Raw genomic sequence first — 16,109 nt, 5'->3', positions numbered from 1 at the left:
AAGCAAATATATAGCATTTAAACTATTCCGCAGTTTTGGATTATTCAGTCCTCCAGAAAATCAGATTACCAAACCAGCAACCAACAACAGATCTTTTAAAAACTGTCACAGGATTCCGCTAATCTCTTCCAATTTTGTTCAGTCCCAAGCTTCCCCATCACCATTTTGTCAATTAGTGGTTAGTGGCTATTTTAAAAGCCAACATCATGAGGAGAACTCATGGTTGGTTAATGCTCTAACAAATTGACTGTTAATTGCAGTGCTATCTGATTTCTTGGGGATTACTACTTTAATATTCATTTTATTCATAAATTTTCATTAGGTAGCAGAGGACTTTCTTAGGCCGTTTGAATATTTAATTAAAGGAGATTAATAGCAGGACTACTATGCATTTTTCACAAAAGAGCACTGAGTGGCAGTACAAAATCAGTATTCAAATTTAAGTGCGAGTCCTTCATGGTATATACAAATGGTGCCAAGAGCAGCAAAGCCAAGTTAAGAGTCAAGGAGTAATTCTGAGGCATGAAAGAATTTCTTACCAGCAAGAATATATTCGCTTCTGCCATAAAGTTTAAAACAACTTTCCAGTGTGTCAGTATTTTAGCACTGCTCTGCAGCATATATTGTTGAAAGTCAACAATTACTAGGTTGGTGATACCAGAACCAGTACAAATGTGTATTTTATCAAGCTGATAGCTGTAGTGTTTATTTTAAATAACAATGTGATAATATAGTTAAGAAATGCCTTTAAAATGACATGTTATTGTAAGGTTTTGGCTATTTCTGAATGGAAGATAGGTATTCTTATAGACCACAGTCCAAAATCTCTTATTTCCCTTGGAAAGCCCAGTACTTCATCAGAAAAGTGGCACAAGTAAAGGAATAAACACAAGGGAATATACTTTCTGGAGGACTCTTACACTGGGAAATAAGCATATTCTAGATACTGGAGGAAGTACATGTTGAGGCATGTCCGAGTTTTCCCAAAGTACGGCAAATGTATTTATGTACTGCCTCTACCAACTTTTGTTAAACTAGTGGCTTTCAGGTAAGTCTGAAGCTAAAATTCTCCTTGGGAATTACTGAGTGTTGCCATAGATATTCTGAAGGGAATTATAATTTAAAAAATTTATTTCTGAACCACAGAGGACAGAATACATATATTTGTTTGAACGTTAGCTTAAGAAAAGCATCTTGGAAATAGGCCAGTAAAATTCATGGCAATATCCTCCCTTATGCACTGGATAAAAATACTGCTAAATGAAGACGCTGCCCTTTGTCGGAAATTAACAGTGTAAAGGTAATCTTTCAACTGCCTCATACAAATGCCAGTAAATAATTAGGGCTCTGGAGAATATGTTTTGCTGTCAATAAATATAAGCATGTGCTTAATTTCAGGCTTTTGAGCTGCTGCTTTAATTTTAGTCGGTGCTGTGTTGCACTGGGGCTGAAATTACCGTAAAGCATAAAGTGTCTGTAAAATTACTCCTCCTTCCCCCAGATAAATAAAAATGGAATCAATACACTTGCCCATCAGAAGAAAAATCTAATTCAAAGAATACTCTGAAAAATCGGTTAATAGCACATTCATTTGTATTCATGAGATATAGGTGTCTTTAAAGGACTCTATACAGGAAGCAGTATTTATGGTATGTGTTCTCTTCTTGATTATGAGAAATGCCCTGAAGACCTTCTAAAACTGACCAAAACCTTTGTGTTACAAAACATTAAACTCTATAATCATGTCACAAATTAGTAGTGATCAAAACTCTAAAACGGAAGGGTGGGAAAAATGGGAAAGGAACAGTTTAGTATAGCTGAGAAGAGGATGCGATCCTTTGTTAACCTAACAGTCATACTGATGCAAAACCATATACGTTCAACAGCTTGAGTTTTCAGTGACAGCCGCATTGGAACAATATATGTTAGTTCACATCTGTGCTGCTGGAATCAGACATCTTTTTTTTCTCTTTCTCTTTTTAAAGATACTTATCTGGCAATAGAACACAGTTTTTACTTGCTGTGGTTTCTGCATGTTAATACTTGTACCTCCGCAGCTTAGACTGTGCTATGAAGTGCAATTCTGTAAAATTGCATCTATTTATTTTTACAACTTCTCCGTTGTACTTAGTTTCTTTTGTAACATCTCTAAACTGAATAGCCTTTATGGGGAGGGAGGTAAGCATATCCACCCTGTCTCTGAGCAGGAACGCCGCGCACAGCAGCAGAGCTGCTGGGAGACAAGGCTTAGTGGCTGAAGTTAGATGCAAGCTCTTTGGGATGAGTTAACTAATGAAGCAAAGTGCTTCTAGCTTTAGTTTGAAAACAAAATTGTAATTTGCAACAGAGAATTTTCAGAAAGACATTTATGTTATATTCCAATGCTATCTCTGTAGTTAATCCAGAGACAGTGTTTCAAAAACAGGTGCAAGTTTCATGCTTCTAAAAAGAGCAGCTCCTCATACATACAGAGGGAATGCTTTAATTAAGTGAAAAATCTCAATACATTCATACTCAAGAAGGCTACTCATGCTTTTCATTTCACTCACGGTGGCACGGAGAGAAGTCTGAAATGTATAATTCTAAGTTTGAATCACATTCTTGTCCTTATTTAAAGCACATTTTATATATCTGAAATGCAAGAGCAGTTCACTAGTTTCTAGATAAGACCAGAAGCACACTTGTTATTTTTATCCTTTTGGTTAGCACAGTTCATTATTTGGTTTTGTCGCTTTAATACCAGCCTACAGGCTGCTCTGTTAGCTGCACACTAGCTATGGTATAGTAATTCTTTTTCTGCTCCTAAGTGCTTCTCTCCTTCCTCTATAGGAGCCAGGTGTGCACACTCAAAGCCCATTATAATCACAAGGAACATCTGAGATATCACTGAGCTCTGGCTGGGCTTTGTCACCCTCACTGGAGATGCCCTCCCATGCAAACTGCAAAGAGAAGAGCCCCCCGATTTCAAGTCAGACATGCTTACGCCCTCCTCTCCCCAGACTGTGTCTCTCTAAGAAATGGATAAAGACGTTCAGCAGCTTCCCCCTCACTTCAGCCTTGATCATGCCCAGCACAGCGGGAACACGCGAGGAAGAGGAGCAGGTATCAGAAGCTGCGCATTCCCCATCCTTGTCATTGGGTTGGGGTAGCGGGCACGGCCTGGACGATTTCGGAGGCGGTGGTGTGTGGCTGACGGGTCAGTGCTCTCTGGCGTTCACAGCTGAGACGGGGCCAGGAAGCAATTTGTCACCATATACCCCGTGCTCAGGAAAGCAATGATTTAGCCCCACTCCAATTATAATTGTATACTTTACAAAATCTCAGAACATGTTAGTGCCTGTGCATGGGGTGAATTATAGTAGTAACCACTGCAGTTAGCAGATAGTCATATAAATTGGAGTTACTGCCAGCAATTTAGTCTTGAAATTAAACTATGCAAGTGGTAAATTGGCACTAAGGACTAGACTATGGGGCTCACAGCTGGGGGCTGAGCTGACTGAGGTCAGATTTCTCTTTGTGTTAAATGTCAATAGCTGGCATTTAAAAGAGACAATCTATACAAACCAATAAGACAGGGTATGAAAGAACCGCTGTTTAAAATGTCAAACTATTTTAAATCAAAACAGAAATCCAGATAATTTACAAACTAAATCTGACCTTTTGTATTTGGAAAATTTATACTGTAGCTGCGCACTCAACAACAGAACTTGTAAAAACCTGACAGCCATACATCTGTGCATGAATCTTCATTAACAGAAGTTTGCAGATGGAAATAGATTTTAGTGGACAGACTCTGAGCTGGAGCAAAGTGAGAGAACTGTTACTGAATCCAGTACTCTGCTGAGTTAGAAGTGCTGAAATCTGACCCCAAGTTTCTCTTCCCCCGGACAGTGAGATATCTGTTATTTGGCAAAACTCTATTTTCCTAGTTACCATAATGTATCTACAAGTATTGTTTTAATAATTTAATCCCACTAATTCCTGATTATACATGATAAGGGAGGAAAAGAAGAACCCCCAGGAATAAAGCAAAGCAATGAGAAAACAGATTCAAGTCTCCATGCTTGAAGACTCTCTATGCAGGGTTAATGTTAGGACACCAAAAGCATTTACAGTTTTTTTTTTTTCTTTTCCCCCTAATGCTTTGAAAGGTGCTGGACTGCTTGTCCTAAAGAGTAACTTCCTGTGCTTCTCCACAGGGTGGGCAGCCACAAAAGCATCTGCATACCGGACTGGTAGCCTGGTTTTGGAAATGCCACCTCTCACTCGGCCAGTCTGTCTTCCTGCAGGGTTCGTCTCCCTGGTGCTGTGATGCTACTCACTGATGCTAGTCATAGGATGACTTAGGGGCGTGGACACTTCACTGAGAATACAACACAGTATAACCTGACCTACAAGGTTGTACTTCTATACCAACAGTGTGAGAACAAACCTGAATTAGTATGCCCTTTTTCCATCCAAATGACCAGAATGTGTTAGCGATCACAAGAGTTAGTGATATTAGTGTTTAATACCTGGGAGCCAGAACATTAAAAATATCCTTTCAGATGGCATTTACAGTTCAGGTCTCGATAAATGAGGGTGCACGTTCAAACAAGAAGGATTACACATTAGGAAGCGTAACGCTTAAAATCTGAACAATTAATTCCTTTAAAATTTGTGTTGTTCTTCTGCACGGCCAGTTAATAAAGGAAGGACTTACCACTCTGTGGATTTAATACATGGTGTTTGTTTATAGACCAGCCTCCCAGATTTGAAGCATCCATTTCAAAGCCTTGAAGGATTACTGTTCTCTTCTCCCACAGAATAAAATCAGGACATGTTTCATATTCATATCCCACCGACACTGCAAACAAATAATTAAAGCTCTATCAGTCTACCTTTTCCTCTGTGAGCTACTAGGTAATTTTTCATTCCAGGTTTTGATATTCATCTGTCAAGTAATACTGCCACTAATTTTCCTCTGCCTGATTGCTATTGTTGAATGGTATTTTTTTTAAAAAGGGTTTTAAGAGATTAGTATGTTATTACAGCTATAGTTACTACTGTTTCAAAGCAGAAAAATTTCTGTTGTATCTGTTATGGATTTCTTAAGAGTATAAATCTCCTCCAGTGACTCCTGACTTGATTGTTTATTGCATTTCTGCTAATTACCTAACTAACAGCTTAAATAGAAAAAAATTCATGTTAAAACAACCTGGTTTTAATTTGTTTGCTAATTGTAAAAACTGTACTAAGGCAGAAATGGATTGCTGAAAATTTCTAGAATTAAACTCTTATCTTAACAGGCTTGCACATCACATGGCTCCCCTCTACAGCTGGCCAAAATACCTGCTGAAAATCTTGAATTTCCCTAAGGGTGGTGGTTTTTGGGGGTGCGTTTGAGCAAAAAAACCCTTCCTTTTAGTACTTCAGTAAAATAATAATAAAAAAAAAACCTCTTCAAAATTTAATTTTGGTATCTCTAATATATCAACTTTTTCTTTTAAAGTTATTTATCTCCTCTAGTTAACCTTTTCAGATTTCAGTGCAACTCATTCATAAAGGAAGAATGTTATTTTGACACCAAATTCCAAAATTTATCTAGGAAATATTGAGATAATTCAGCCTTTCCAAAGTAAAAATGTCTTTAAAAATATTTTAATATACAAAACAAAGAAAAAAATTTACACCCACAGTTTTCTGACAGTTTCAATGTTTTCTTCTCACTTTTTCTAAGTAAGCAGCTTTAGGTATATTTTACTTCAACCATAAATAGTTTTAATACCATCTAAATTCCATTACTGGATGCAGTCAAAATATTTTGACCAGCTATAGCAGGGAGCATTGCTGTTTGTAAGATAAATGTTTTATGGCAAACTGAAAGCTGCTCCTTACAGCGACTTCACTTAGAGCTGCTTCATCATTTTAGCAGAAAGAACCTGTTTTTGCAGCTAAACTCTGACGTGTAAAAATCACGTCTCCTTAAGTACTGTAAATATTGTATGTTGCAAACATTATAGCTTGCAGTCTGAGGGTCCAGCAGCTGCTCTGTCCAATTTTTCGGTTACAGGATCAGCAATGCTTCTGGGCAACTCCTTGGGCTGAGTGCCCAACTGTGGGCATGGAGCTGCTTCTTCCAGAACAGCCACATCCTGTGCTGGGCCGAGCCACCAAGGTTCAGTAACCGAACACGCTATTCCCTAGGTGTTAATGCAGAGAGAAGATAAAGGGTGGATTTTTCCTATGAAGCAACCTCACACTCGCCATCTACACATTAGCATCTTTACTCCGTTTGTGCACTTAACACATTCAATCCTGGGTCAGAAGTGTATACTTGAAAAGAGTAAAGACCTATAACAAAGTCACTCAGCCTTGCTCAGTGAACCATTACAGACCCAGGGGACAGTTCGTCAGCTGCTATAAGGTACCACGCTGATAGCTGGGTCAAGGGAGGGGTAACGATTTACACCATCTGAGACCCTGCGCCAATGGATCCACAGCGGCATGTTTACCAGCACTGTAGCTAACACTGTAAAGTGTCTGCTATTCCCTGCCTATAGCTGATCTTTCTGAGCTGCCAAATATCCTCTAGAGGTTATCATCCACTTTCGCAAAAAAGTTCACCGTTCCCTGCTCTCACAGCTATTGCGCATAGCTGCCCTTTTGTCCCTTCTCATCAGTGAGAGACACGTGGACATACGCTCACTTCATGTGTGTCTACAACCATGTTTCTATGTACTCTTACACATATTTATGAAAGAAGTCTACGCTCCAAAAAGTAACATCTGCGTAATCTTAACGCACGGTCTCCTGAAACATTTAGCTGGAGGTACTGATGTACCACCCGTGAAAATTCCCTATCAATCATTTTGCACGCCAGGTAATCAAGGCGAAGCACAACAATTGTACAGTCAACCAAATGACTGCAGTGCCACTTGAAAAATAAGTATTGTGCTACTAGCAGGTTTTGCAAAACGTAATTTTGGAAGCGAAATGACAATCTCAGTCAGCTTACCCTCGTTGTGGGGCGTTATTTTCTGGTCAAATTAATTTATAGCCCTTTTTTGAGGTGACTGAGATTTCATTGCATGAAGCAGAACTGTAGTGACTGTTTTTTGGACACTAAAAGCCAGCAAGTACAGTTCTTTGCAGTCTCAAAATGGATTTCAGAAGATTTACTGAAATCATCTGTACCAAAGATCTATTCTTTTCATACAACTATTTAGAAGAATGAACAATAATTTGTTAGTAGTGCCAGCACATCGCAGTTTAAGGGCTGTTGCCAAAATACAGGTAAGAAATAAAAGACATGATTAAACAGGACAGTCACCTCTACTTCAACCTCTCCTGAAATATTTGTACTTAGCAGCATCTTACTTCTTTGAACAACGAATGTAATGAACTCAGCCAAAGTACCAAGTAGAGTAATAAAGAGAGAAGACGTAAGACCAGTCTCCTTGAGCGCTGGCTTATATTCACACCCAGAAGGGTTAGTCCTTGCACACCACTTCATGCTGCTGTGAACGATGCAAGTTCTACAGGAGCGTTTATTGAGGTTTCTACTGAAATCCTTCCTTTTCCTATGTCAAATTACAAGGGGACATAGACTTTACCACCAAGGTTTTGTGTGTCAACATCCACAGGATGTTTTTTGATTCAGAACAAAAAAATGTTACTTTATCATCTCAGTTGTTACTCTGAGAAGAGAAAATGGCCTCTTGTTAGGGACTTGGGGACTAGACAAACACCAGCAAACATTTCTCCAACAAATTTAAACAGAACCACTTGTGTGTGAAAATATGCTCAGAAAGTCGTCTTTTCTGTATCTGGTTATGTGATCACTGCTGTCAATAACCCTGAAGAAAAATAAAGATGTTTATAGTATTTATAAAACCAAAAGCAGATGGTTATATTCCTGAGTTCCAGGACTTCAACCTGCTGCAATTTAATTTAATTAAAATGAAAACCGAACAGAATGCATTATTAAATATTGGTAATATAGTGGCAGAGGAAATTATTTTGACAAAAATTCATATAATGGATGCAGATAAAGGTCCCTGAGTACTACAGTGTGTCAAATTAAATAAAGCTTTATTGGAATCTAACAAAGCATGCTAACAATGCACTTAAAATATAAAAATTTTTGCTTCTATTTTGCAAGAAGCATAATTAACCTAAACTTTAAGGAAAAGAAAAAAAATTAAGCACCAATTAAATAATTTAAAAGTTGTTATCCAGCACTATTGCGTAAGCTTTATTCATATTTAAAAATACTACACTCATCTACTTCTAATTTGGGAATCTGTAACTACAGTATCATTTCATAAGATGTTACGTATTTGATTTAAATTGTTCTAAAGTCCAGCTACGTACTGGACATCACAATCATCGGAAGACTGTTAAATGATGCAGAGGGAGCAGGCATGCTCAACTGTTCCCTCTCAAACACATTAGTGTTACCATGCAGTGGCAGACTCTGAACACAGGGCGCGTGTAGCCGTGCCGAGGAAAGCCCCACGTGGCACCCGTGACCCATCTGGTCCTGCCTGATCACCCATGGAAGTGCCAAAGGGCACACTGGAATTTTTTCTCATTCCAGGATTTGCACAAATAGGTGTAAGTGAAGCCAACAACCCAGTTAATACCTCACCTCACTGCAAAACACTAGCAGGAATCTGTATCTGCAATGGGCTAGGGCTAGGGCTAGGGCTAGATTTGCCCCCTAACAGGGAGGTTTCATAAGACAGATGGGCTGAAAAGGGCACTCCTGCTCCCCACCACATGCCGTACCTGGGACATTCAAAGCCCTCTCTGGTGTCAGTGCCAGCACCTGACTGACCCCTTTGAAAAGTTGTCCACCCTTCTGCAGATGTGAGCCAGATGCGGTAGATCAGATGCAGGTATGGCGACGCAGCAATTCAGGACACCTTGAACTCAGGGTGGGTGGAGTTTTGATCACTAGGCCAATGTAATGTGTGAGCTACAGCTGGAATGAGAAGACCTGTGCTTCTGCACCAGCATTCATAGCAGATCAGGAAACCAATGAAGCTGAACATTTATCACTTATTTTCTGGTTGCTTCAGTTTTCAGCTGAATTTGTTCCTGATCTGGTTCATTTCATGATCAAATGGATGCGAGTGGCGGCCCAGGGGCAAGGAGAGAACGTGGGAATGTCCCTTCTGGCAGCAGCCTGTAGCTGTATCTGTTGAAGTAGACTGTGGGACCACAGCCCTAGGGTAAGCTCCTTGTTTTCTGATATACTCCTCTGGGCATCACATGATGTAAACCATACTCCATATTTTGGTCTCATAACCCTTTGTGGACACCAGTGGCTATGTCTACATCATTCTCTAAGTACAAATGACTAGGAAAGTGCTATAATCCTCCTTTCTCCCATCGCCTCTCCACACAGCTGCCTCACGGACTACCTGGCCGGGAGCACGTGATGACACAGTCACGCACTAGATGCTCTGGGAGTTGCAGGGCTTGCACAGCCTGGACGGCACCGTTTGGCTTTGCACAGGCCAATTTTTGCAGGCACACTGCCTGTATGGACAACACAGCAGGTCCTGAAGAGAGCTTCTGGCTGCCCCTCAGAACAGCATTTTCGTATACGGAACAAGGCATATTCCTTGCAAGGGTAGATGGCTCCATGTATCCCTTGCTATTCTTGTTTTATAGCCTGCTATAATTCCCCTGACTTAAAAAGCAAAACAAACCTGCTAAGGAAGTGAATACGGCTTGTTCACAATACTAAGCTTTGCTGGTAAGGTAAATAATCTTAATGGAAAGTATCTATAAGATTAGTCCATTAAGGAACATAACCCCAAATTAAATTAAAAAAAAAAGCAAGCCTTTTAAAAACCGAATCTGGCTAAATAAAATGTGTTTGCACAGACAGCACTTCTTCGGTAGCAATCCTCAGAATAGCTGTGCTGCTTGGTAAAGAAAGCCTATGAAACATGATGATTTTCGTATAAACATCTTTAAACAATTCAAGAAGTTTTAACTGTTGGGGACGTGAAATATAGTACGAAAGGATGCCTAAAAGTTAGAATTTTGTAAACCCTAAGTGGAAATGACACTTTAAATGTCACAGCCAAAAAATGACAGAAACAATGACACACCAAAGGTCATATTCAAAGTAACATTCAAAATCAAAGACAGCTGAATATAATGCCGTTAGTACATAACCATTCTCCGAGGGAAAAGGGGATTTTCAAATTGATTAAATTAGAAAGATGACATTGGAAGAACAAGAAAATAAATGTTCTTACGAAATCATACGAGTCACTTTAGCTAAAGAGGCATTTGATTTAAAAGAATGTAAGTGCAGCAACAAAATTTATAAGCCGTATTGTCCTGGTTTGATGTGTGTAAGCATTTCTGCTTGCATCAAGGTAATTCTACATACCCATCGCCTCGGCCAGACCAGAAACCTTCTGTCCATATATATCTGTCTTATTCCAGGCAAAGGTGTAGACCAAATTGGCCGCAGCAGGAAACCATTTCTGAAGCAGACGTCCTTCAACAGCAACTATCAGATGGACTTTTGTCATTCCAGAAGGGATGGTTGTGTGTGTCAAAATAATGCGCAGCAAAGTTTTATACCCTGGTGTTCGACTGCTGAGATAACTCAGCTTCACAAAACTTGAAGGAATTGGGATTTCTTCCTGGACCACCTTGGAAAAAAACACATCATTATATCTATAGCCAAGAAAAATACAAAATTAAAATAATAACAGCGGATGCCTATTTTACATTTCACAATCATGATGTGAACACCAGTGCCACTTAAAACACTGATGTCTTCTGTGTTTATTTCAGCAATGCAGTAGCCAGGCGTATTACAAAATGTCCAACACCGCAAACTGCTTTGTTGACTTACGGGATGGTGGTCTGGCTATTTTGATTAAGAGCCTCTTCCTCTAACGCTCTCCTCTTATCTACTGAGGAGCAAACGCTCTCTGTGTGGACATATTCATACACAGGAGCTCCACAGCTTTACCTAGGCTTTATTAGTTGGTTTGCTTAACGAGTGTTCTTAACCATAATACAATTAAAAACTTTTTTAAAATACGCACACACTTTATATATTACATTACGATTTGAAGATACTATCCCGCTTTGGAGGTAATAACTCTGACTTGGGGAGACCTGAGAAAGAAAACGAACCTTCCTGCTAAACCATCTTCTGTGCAGAAGTGCTTGCAGTAAGGCTAAGCTTCAGCAAGAAGGGGCATGGCATACGAAAGCACAGCATGAGAAACCTAACGAGCTAGCTGGGGACACACGGCAGCGAAGATGAAAGCGTCTGGGCGTCAGAGTCATCTAGCTAACAGGTAGGTCCCTAGGGTGTGCAAGAGAGTTCAAATCCCATGGCACTGCTGTCAGTGCCGCTGTCTGAATCACTTGGATTAAAGCTGGCTTGGATATGCCCACTATGGGGTAGTATCAATTCCTGGCTGCAACGAAGATAAGCCCTCAGCAACCAGAAGGACCGCAAAGTCTGCGAGCTTGTGAGGGGAAAAAAAGAAATTTGGCCTTGACCTTTTGAATGATGTGGGCCTTGGAGCTACAAAAAGGGATTTAGCTCTTGTGATCTCCTGAGAGAAAGAAGCTCTTCTGGGACAGACTGTGAGGAAGAGCAGGCAAGAGAAGAGAGCAGCTTCTTGGAGGATGCCACCGCAGTCACTCAGAAGCCTCTGAAGACTAGACTGTGCTTAATAAGGTTAATGATTTTAGTGTATTTCCGTAATAACAAGCCGACCTGTCACAATACTAAATTTGTCGAGCTTGGAAAAATACAAACTGTTTCGTTTATATTCCCCAGTTTTTAAATTTTTCTTGTTTAACAATAGATTACTTCACTTTCAAAACAATTTTATTTACACACTGCAACAGTATCACTGTCACCGGATTGCTGCAGTACAGCTGGAGGCCTGCCAGCACTTGTCGTTTCGACATATGAAATGTAGCGCTGCCAGGGAAATCCTGCTCCCTTTATTGTTCCTGATTTGCAGTGTTCCCCTTCTTTCCTGCTGACATCCCAGCTGCCCCCTCTGTCATGCATCTGACATCTCTTCTCATTTTTTAATAGAAAAGCAGGAAGAAATATTCATGCATTAATACATGCTAATATATCTCCTTCTCCTATTAGTCTGGGTTACTTTTTGTTCATCTCCCAGTACAGTACAATGAAACTTAACACTCTAAGGCCCCTCCAATGACAAAAAAAAAGGACTGGGGGCAGTCTCTCTCTGAGTAGACTGCCTCTTTGGGTACCTCGCTGTTTAAAGATGACCCAGGAATACCTCAGGTGGAGTAATGTGACCCAATTTTTTCTTACTAGTGTGCATCAGTTATTCTTAATTTATGTTCATTAGTTTCACTTAGTACTGTGAAGCAACACTATGACCATCAACTGGCTGAAACACGATAATGTTTTTAATAGTTATGGAGATGTTTAGACGTAATTGAGTTCAATCAGAGGACTCTCACATGTAGTCTAAAGGCCTTTAATCAGTAGCAACACTTTTATGAGAAAAAGAGAAAAGGTTGGAAATATTCATGTCTATGAGTAGCCTCCAAATTATCTTCCAGGCTTGCTCAGTGAAATTAAAAGAGAACCCAGAAGAGGTCTTATTGCTTGAACTCTAACTGCTCAAACAACATACTAAAAATTACGGGGGTTAGCATGATCTGAAACGTGAGTAGTTGTATTTTGTTGGGTGTTTGACTCGTACAGCCTCTTTTAAGTCCCAAATACAAGAACAGTTAAATAAAAGGTTAATTAGAAATTGCTTCTAAACACTTAAGGGAGTGTCAAGAAAAAAGACATTTAAATAAAAACAATCCTAAAGATCATGTCAAAATTGCTCTACCTCGGAAAGAAAGTAATAAAAACCAAGGAGCTAAAATATAACTGCAGATGCCATGGTAAAGAACTAGAAAATGTGAACAGATGAAACATCCCTAGGAGTCTTCAAAGCATCTTGGGTCATGTCTCACATTGATGTATAGAAAAGTTGTACTGCTTAGCTGTAACCTAGGAATGGGTTTGTGCATCACTATAAATAAATCAGGATTTCAATAATAAATCATGTTAGGACTCCCCACTTTCTTCTACTTGGAGGTAAGAAATAAAGCACCTTAAAATATTAACAAAAAATAAAGAAAGAAAGAAAGAAAGAGAAAAGCACCTCGTAAGACAGTACGAGAGAGAGATGCATTGGTGTCATTCTGAAAAGTGAATAACATCACAGCAGTTAATTGCTCACTATTTGGTATTATCTTCTAAAATTGTCTAGAACTTGTTCTGCAACTGAACAAATTGTTAATTTTGAAGCATTTTCACTACCTGTAGCTCTGGAATAACAGTTCCTCTTTCGGGACAGGACCCTCCAAATGCTGTCAGGGGTGACGGGAGTACAATTGGATTTGGACTGATAAAACTACTGATGTCACAAGATGGTGTGTCCGATTCTGTTCTTTGCATTACAACTTTGTCTACGATGATAAATCTATTCCAAGGCAACCAAAGTGTCCTTTTTTCAGATATGAAAGGTGATCTGTCAAACACTAGAGTGACAGAGATGCCTCCAACAGCCACAAGGTCAAAACTGGAAAAGAGAAAACAAAATGCTTTGTTTCTTTTCGTTTTATGATCATATTGCCACAACTTTCAATGCCTCACAAACAAAAACTTTATGTTGCTCATTACAGCCCTTAATTTACTATGTGAAATTATTCAAGTATACCTTCCTGGCGTCACCTTGGTATTCATGAAGAAGCTTTACTTCTCTGTGCTATGCATCGATAGCAAGGTACAGTACTTCACTGTTACTTGGCCTATCTCCCCTCCGTTTATCAACTAGAATTGACACTAATGAGTCATCTGTAACAAGAGTGTTGGCCCAGTTACTTTGCTTTATATGAAAAGAAATTCCTAGCCCAGAAAAGGGATGCTACTCATAATGTATGCAGGTACAGCATGCAGAATAAGAAGTCTTAAAGCTGTTAGACCTTTTTTCTACTACCATATCCTTATCCCTTTTTCTAAAAATAGTAGGAGGAAATGGTTGAGTACACCGAGCAGGAGACCCCTCTGTGCAGGATATGAAATTTTTGGGAAAGATGCCAATTAATCGCACTGAGAACTGAATCAGCCTTGTACATAAGGCAGGTGATCCTCTGGGAGCTATTGTGAAGAACTGTGGCATATCTGGGCTGCAAAACAGTGGGACAGAGAAGGCACAATGTACAGAGTCTCAATTTCCTGAGTTTCTGACATCCATAGTCAGGCGACACAAGGTAATATGTAAATAGGTACTTCACTCTCTGTATTACTGAATGCATCTATTATGGAGGCTTTTGATGGTAACAAACTGTGATAAGAAGTCAGACTTAATTATGCATATCTCATCACATTTCCCAAATGACACCGATTACATTCACAGTGAAATACAGGTAGCATATTTTAATGCAACAACTTTATCCAGGCTAGTGTAAAGAGGAAATGATAATTGCTAACTTTCAGTAGTGCGATTTGAAAGTCAATAAACTAAGGTAAAATAAATATGCATGCTCCTTACTTTTAAAAATTGACAAAGCCAAACAAAAATAATTGTGGAAACAGTGACAAATTATACTCTTTCCCTCTTGGAAGATAGCTTCTGATTTCTCGTCATTCACAACACAGCCAAGGAACATGAAGTCTTAAACTTAGCAGCTTAATTCAAGTTCAGGAGCAAATCACGACCCTATTGTAAATGGACGGCCAACCCTGGAGTGCAGTATAGGATATATAGGAACTTCATCTCTCTTCGAGAACTGAACTCAGCTCTACAAGGCTGGGGAAGAGAGGGAAGCCAGCATTGTTCAGAACTGGTTGTGGAACTGCAATTTAACCATTTTGGCTCTGGAAAGAGTTTGCCCTCACTTTTACTTGTGTGGCTCAGGTGATCAACTGAAGGAGTTAACCTCACTGACACCTCAATAAACTACTTGGAAGATTCACTGTTAACAACAGAAACAAAAAAGGGAAGACAGGGAATTCTCTGGTACACCTGACTAGTGAAAATATTCAAATGTCAATAAGGTGCTATTACAGCAGTACTGTCACATTTTGACTTCAGGTGTTTGAGTGCCACTGTAATCTTGTTGCTGTTCAGGTTTTTAATTCTTCTCTTTCTTCTTTGGTCCCTTTACCACAGACAGCTCTAACTAAATGTGCTCCCAGAGCAGAGGGCCAGATGCCATCCTCATTCCACACTACAAACAGTGATGCCTATGAAAATTTTGTACGTGAATAGAAGGTGGTAGATGGCCCTAACTATGCAAATCTAAACCAGTGAAAGACCATACATGAAAGTCTGACCTTCCATCTTGTCGACTGATGGTGTATCCATACTCATTGTGGTGCAGAAAACTGACGTTCACTCCAACCAAAGGTGTTCCGTCTATTGCTACCACCTGGCCTCGAATGACACACGCCCGTCTGTAACAAAAAGAGTAGAAGGCAACATGTTAGACACATTGGGAGGGTGAGAAGGGCATTGATTTCAGAAACTGTGCTATACTTCTGTTCCAGACACACAGAACTACTCTGATATCATTGTGACTGCTGATTTTGAATGAAAATTCAAACAAGTCCAAAAGATTGATTTGAAAAACCATTATCTCATGAAGATGACACACAGAGTCTCCATGGTGTATCGAGAATATATTTCCATTTCCGGCTGTCTTTCAGGATACCATTTGTTCTGCCATTGAATAGCACTGCAAAGGTTTCACTGATAGCATGATTTAGCTTGCTGCAGCTCTAGGGGGTGATGATTTGTGAAAGAGGAGAATGAAACCTCATTCTCTGCTGCTAAGAATAGGGCGCTGCTGTCTATTAGAAAAAAGCTGAACTAATGCGATAAGGCAGCAGTGAGACACATGGTCTTCACTGAACTTCAGAAAGTTATATAGGTAAATTCAGAGAGCACCTAATCAAGTGTAACATACATTTTTCTCAATCCCCCATCGCATGTTATGCCCTTTTAAATTCCCTCTGGGATGTGTTGCACTTGCACGCACTTTCCAGCATAAAAATCTTCCCATTCCAGTAAAGAGGCTGGAAT

The 16,109-nt window shown here is 39.6% G+C and overlaps 1 protein-coding gene across 2 annotated transcripts in view; it reads right to left on the bottom strand.

The window, feature by feature from the left end:
- TENM1 (teneurin transmembrane protein 1) overlaps nucleotides 1-16,109 on the bottom strand; it is a 252,595-nt gene that overhangs the window by 61,418 nt on the left and 175,068 nt on the right. For both annotated transcript variants that reach the window (XM_075720809.1, XM_075720810.1), the window contains 4 exons: nucleotides 15,362-15,481; nucleotides 13,343-13,604; nucleotides 10,397-10,664; nucleotides 4,703-4,846 (listed from right to left, as the gene is read on the bottom strand). In XM_075720809.1, coding sequence (XP_075576924.1) covers nucleotides 4,703-4,846; nucleotides 10,397-10,664; nucleotides 13,343-13,604; nucleotides 15,362-15,481 — 794 coding nt within the window. The remainder of the gene's footprint in view (nucleotides 1-4,702; nucleotides 4,847-10,396; nucleotides 10,665-13,342; nucleotides 13,605-15,361; nucleotides 15,482-16,109) is intronic.

Source organism: Pelecanus crispus, chromosome 13, assembly GCF_030463565.1.
Source record: "Pelecanus crispus isolate bPelCri1 chromosome 13, bPelCri1.pri, whole genome shotgun sequence".
In the NCBI taxonomy this organism is placed as follows: Eukaryota; Metazoa; Chordata; class Aves; order Pelecaniformes; family Pelecanidae; genus Pelecanus; species Pelecanus crispus.
Note: the sequence above shows the minus strand (reverse complement) of the source record. Positions and strands in the feature narration are given on the sequence as shown.